The sequence below is a fragment of the Gigantopelta aegis genome, chromosome 4, assembly GCF_016097555.1.
Source record: "Gigantopelta aegis isolate Gae_Host chromosome 4, Gae_host_genome, whole genome shotgun sequence".
NCBI lineage: Eukaryota > Metazoa > Mollusca > Gastropoda > Neomphalida > Peltospiridae > Gigantopelta > Gigantopelta aegis.
Window position 1 is genome coordinate 81,398,341 of NC_054702.1, and position 5,510 is coordinate 81,403,850.

Below are 5,510 nucleotides of genomic sequence, written 5' to 3' on the forward strand. Positions count from 1 at the left end.
TGTCATACTGATTTTACGAAACGAGTGACAGATTTCTTTGTATGAAATCTGTCACGGGTTTCGTAAAATCAGTATGACACACCCGCTCGTATAATAATATCTTTATTATCGATATAAAAAATTTCATATCAAATTACGTCGATTACCCATATATAATATGGGACTTTGTAAATATTTGCTTAAACATAAATTCTGATATCCGCTCTATCTAGGTTTCCATACTTTTTATGCAAAATATGTGTTCGTGTAATATGAATTTTCATATTTTATAGGAATACTTAATATATATATCAACGTTTCGAGGTAAAAAATATACCCTATTTGTGAAAATTTACTGGTTGTTGGGTGGGGGTAATTTGAAACTACGGGGGGTACTTTGAACCTAGGTTCAAATTACCCGGGGGGTAATCTGAACCGGGGTTAATTTGTTTGGTGCAATGACGTGAAGTCCGACGGGGCTCGGTAACGGGCGGGGTGGTGGTTTGGTGCAATGACGGGAAGTCCGACGGGGCTCGGTAACGGGCGGGGGGGGGGGGGGGGGGGGGGGGAGCGGTTGTTTGGTGCAATGACGGGAAGTCCGACGGGGCTCGGTAACGGGCGGGGGGGGGGAGGGGGGGTTGGAGCAATGACGGGAAGTCCGACGGGGCTCGGTAACGGGCGGGGTGGTGGTTTGGAGTGGGAATTATTGCTCAAATGAAAACGAAGGATGGCGAATAATATTAGTATGCCTTTATACCAGAAACACGACGAGGAGCAATCTTTTAATTTCAAATATAAAAATCCAAATTTGAATTAGTTGTCCGATCTTGATATTCTCATTGCTTTTATTATTATTTTATTAAAATTGTAATTGTTCATTTGTTCATTCAATCGTGCATCCATCGTCCATTTATTCATCCGCCGATCAGTTCATGCACTCGTTCATACATTCACCCATTCATCCATCCATCCATCGATCAGTGAGATCAATCCATAATTAATTTATGCAACAACAAACAAAAAACTGATAATGAATATTTTTGTTCAAACATTTATTTAATATAACAGAATAGTTATAGTAATGACAATGTGCACATTCCCATACAAATTATAGCTATCTTCCCTTCGTTATGATATAGTTATCTTCTCTTCATTACGATATGGTTATCTTCTCTTAGTTATGTTGTCTTGTCTTCATTAATATAATATCACGTTGGCTTCTGAAAATAAAAAAGTAAATTGTAACAGGTAGCTCAATTGTCCTCTAGCCCTGGCTTGTTTGTATGTAAATATAGGGCTAGAGAACACTCTATGCGACAGGTTGTCAATTTGTAAATGTTCGATAAACATGTAGTCGCCAAGAATTGTGGTCTAAAATCCATATAAACATAATTGCCATATAAACAGAATATGGCTAGAGGACATTCGTGTTATAGACGAGGCAGTGAAACCGAAAACCAAATCTCAAGAACAAGGTCTTGGATGTCTGAGAAAATCTCATATAACCCATGCTAATTTGTTTTACGGTGATCTTTCCCTGCAAACAGTCAATTCGAATTCATCAATGCTTGTTTACCATTTTGAAAACTGCTAATGAGTTTGGACAATGGCTAGGACTGATATTGACAATAACTACCTCGTATCAGCTAGTGTTTTCCCTAGAAATTTGGCCAGGCATGGTGGACTAAACACGTTGGGGCATTTCTACCATTATCAGGGCACTTTGTTTTTTCATTAAAGACAATAAAATTAATAACAATAAAAATAAATGTAATTAATGTGCTTGCTTTAATATATGAATGGCACAATATATAAAAGCGAGTTTTATAAAGGCAATTTTAGAATTAAATATTGAAAAAGGCATCTTTAACCTAGGAAAAATACTATCAGCATTATTCATTTTATCCTACTTATATACAAAACGGATCTCTAACTAGCAGAGACAGATTAACAAGAGGATAATAATCAAGAAAATATACTTGTGTGAGCAATGGTTTTATAAATCGCATATAAAAATAGAACAGTTTTATTATCTCTAAACATTGTTTGTTTGTCTGGTGGTGGGGTTTTTTTTGGGGGGTGGGGGATCTTTTTTTTGGGGGGGGGGTTGGGGTGGGGGGTGTAGTTTTTTGACAAATCATACAGGAACCCCCCCCCCCCCCCCCCAACACTTTCTTTGCTGGAACGGGGAATAGATCCAATTTCAATTAGACTGATGGAATAGGTAAAATCTGATATTTCCTCTTGTCTATATATTTTCAAAGAAAAGCAACAAAACTTACATTTTCCGTAGCCGTACATTCCGCGTCCTCCATATCCATATCTCATGCCACCGTATCCCATTCCCATTCCTCCATATCCCATGCCACCGTATCCGATTCCAATTCCTCCGTATCCATATCCTCCGCCACCGTATCCCATTCCAATTCCTCCGTATCCCCCGCCACCGTATCCATATCCCCCGCCACCGTATCCCATCATTCCTCCGTATCCCATCATTCCTCCGTATCCATATCCTCCAAAGCCAATGGCTGAGACGGCGGCCAAACAGGCGAAAAGGGTAATAATAACAGCCTTCATCATTTTGGAAAGCTGAAAAATTATGATGTTCAAATTAAAGCCCAGACCCAAGCCATAACAGAAAGTGTTCACATGAAGTACTCTGCTATTGTCTCTAGATCATGCTGCTGTAACAAGTAATACCAGTCGAGAATATATGATCAACCTATATTTTAGCTACCAAAACGCTTTAAATGTCGAACCATACCCATCGGGAACAAACAAAAAGGAATCACACCTCTTCCAGCGACTCCAGTTTTAAAATGAGTGCCAATGCTAGTAATAAAGTTTATATATGTGTATGCATTTATGTATGTGGGTATGTCTATAAATATACTGTCATATATGCGTATTTATGCACGAAGTAACTGTTCCTTCTTTCGTTCCTTATTTCTTTTGTTTTCTTTCTTTTTTTCTTCTCTTTCTTTTCAATTTAAGTCAGTGCCCTAGAGGAGAGTAAAGAATATTTCTTCGTACTAGATCTGTCTATGTAATTACCTGTATATGTTGCTACTAATATATATGCTATGTATTATAGTGATTTAGGGCCCCAAGCCTAACACTACATATTTTTCTGGGACAATAAAGATTATATATTAATAAATAGAAAAGAAAAGATGTTTAAATTGAACTCGTAAGCTACAGATTATATATATATATATATATATATATATATATATATATATATATATATATATATATATACACACACACACATACATGTATATTATTACGAAGAGTAACCCGTGCTTAGCAAAGATACGACTAGCAACATCTGTTGCGATAAAAAAAATCTTAATCACAGTTGCCACAATCACCGGGCTCGGTGATGTGGTTAAGCCATCGGACATAAGGCTGGTAGTAACTGAGTTCGCAACCCCGTACCGGCTCCCACTAACCAGTATCAACTAACCCACTGTCCTGGACAGATAGCCCAGATAGCTGAGGTGTGAGAGCTCAGGACAGCGTGCTTAAACCTTAATTGGATATAAGCACCAAACTAAGTTGAAATGAATGAATGAATGAACCAATAATAATGTAATAATTATTCATACTGCACTAGATCGGTCTGAAAATAAATCACCCAATCGGCTTCGGTGATTTAGTGGTTATGCCAAATGACTGTAGGCTGTTAGGTACTGGGTTCGCATCCCTCTACTTCCTGCCACTTACAGCGAGTTTATCCATTCATTTGGGTAGGTGTCAATGGGTAATCTGTATCAGGCAACTACACCGAACCGTCTCTCGCTAATTACTAATCATCTGTTCTGTACAGACAGTCCACCTAGCGAAGGTGTGTACGTCCAGAACAGCGTGCTTGAACCTTAATTAGATATAAATACGAACATAAGTATAAATGAACGAAATTAATAAGTTGCTCCAGAATTTGTTTTTGTTTTATTTTTTATTTTGTATCATATACATGTACAATCTGATTAAATTTAGCTCTACTTTGTCTACCCTGGTAGATCTAACAGCATTGCGTGGACTCCCATGTCCAGGTGACTTTTCATCTATAAATAACATTTCAAATATCGACCAATTACACTTCGCCGTTAATAGCGTTATTCTGGAACATACAAATTCTAAAAATATCGGGCGAGACTATTTATGCAATAGTCGAACTTGTTGGTCTATTTTAACATTAAAAAAAACAGGGGGGAAAGTGCAGTAATAATCTCTGGATTGTATACTAGTATAAACAGATTTTATGGCTATACCTTCACGGTTTTTTTCCGTCTTGAAACGAATTTTATATAAAATTTTATATTGAAATCAGTTTCAGGCATACTTCGCAATTCACCCGAATCATTTCGTATACCCTCGGCATAATCCCGAATGTTTTCAAATTCTTTTCAAATCACTGGCATGATTTTGCAAGTAAGGTTTTGATTGGTCGAATGAAAGGCCAACTGGACATGAACTCCAACGGGCTGCTGTTAGATCCACATGTAATAGTGGAGCTAATTTTAATTAGATTGATACATGTATACAGAAAAATGCCGAAAATATTGCCCTTAATTAATTGTGGCTTTCCAGACTCATAAAGGGATATTTTAACGGCCTCGGTGGTGTAGTGGTTAAGTCATATGACTTTAGCCTGGTAGGTCCTGAGTTCGGCTCTAGGTACCGGCTTCCACCCAGAACAAGTTTAACGACTCATTTGATAAGTGTATGGCCATTATACTAACTTCTCTATTCACTAACAACTAATCCACTGTCATGGACTCACAGCCGAGATAACTGATATGTATGTCCAGGACAGCGTGCTCGAACCTTAATTGGATACATAAGCACTAGAATAACTACAAATGAAAATAATTAAAGTTTGTTCTGAAGCGTATTCAGACCAATGTTTGGTTTTCAGACCACTGTTTGGTTTTACTGTTTTACCGCACTTCTAAAACATTTAAAGTTTGTTTTGTTTAACGACACCATTAGAGCACATTGATTTATTAATCATCGGCTATTGGATGTTAAACACTTGGTAATTTTGAATTTAGTCTTAGAGAAGAAACCCGATACATTTTTCCATTAGTAGCAAGGGATCTTTTATATGCACCATCCAGACAGGATAGAACATACCACGGTATTTGATATACCAGTCGTGGTGCACTGGCTGGAACTAGAAATAGCCCAGTGGGCCCATCGACTAGCGCACGTTTAATACACTTTACTAACAGCGGATTAAACTTGTCAATACACAACATAATGTTTTATTCCTTCTCAATGTAAAGGAGCGTGTAAATTAATTTCTTATGCACTATGCCGTTGCTGTTGTGATTAAAATGGTCAGTGAAATATCTTAAAACCATAAACCAAATCGTTGTATAATATAATTTACTTTTTGACTTCTCTGAATTTTGCATTTCTTTTTCAGTTGTTCCAAAACGTTGGTGGTGTCCATATATTTACCCAAACTAAAGTTATTAATGAAACTCGTTACCAAAACCACCCATATGAAGTTACTT

The 5,510-nt window shown here is 37.3% G+C and overlaps 1 protein-coding gene across 1 annotated transcript; it reads right to left on the reverse strand.

Moving 5' to 3' along the window:
- Window positions 1-1,490: 1,490 nt before the first annotated feature.
- LOC121370022 (keratin-associated protein 19-2-like) lies at window positions 1,491-2,562 on the reverse strand. Its single transcript, XM_041495117.1, has 2 exons — window positions 2,262-2,562; window positions 1,491-1,516 (listed from the first exon to the last, which is right to left on the reverse strand). The coding sequence occupies exons 1-2, from the start codon at window positions 2,560-2,562 to the stop codon at window positions 1,491-1,493; spliced, it is 327 nt and encodes a 108-aa protein (XP_041351051.1).
- Window positions 2,563-5,510: the final 2,948 nt, after the last annotated feature.

Coding starts and splice junctions, on each gene's coding strand:
- LOC121370022 (XM_041495117.1), bottom strand. CDS start 2,562: ATGATGAAGGCTGTTATTATTACCCTTTTCGCCTGTTTGGCCGCCGTC. Junction 1,517..2,261: donor AATGTACGGCTACGGAAAAT/GTAAGTTTTGTT, acceptor GACTGTTTGCAG/GGAAAGATCACCGTAAAACA.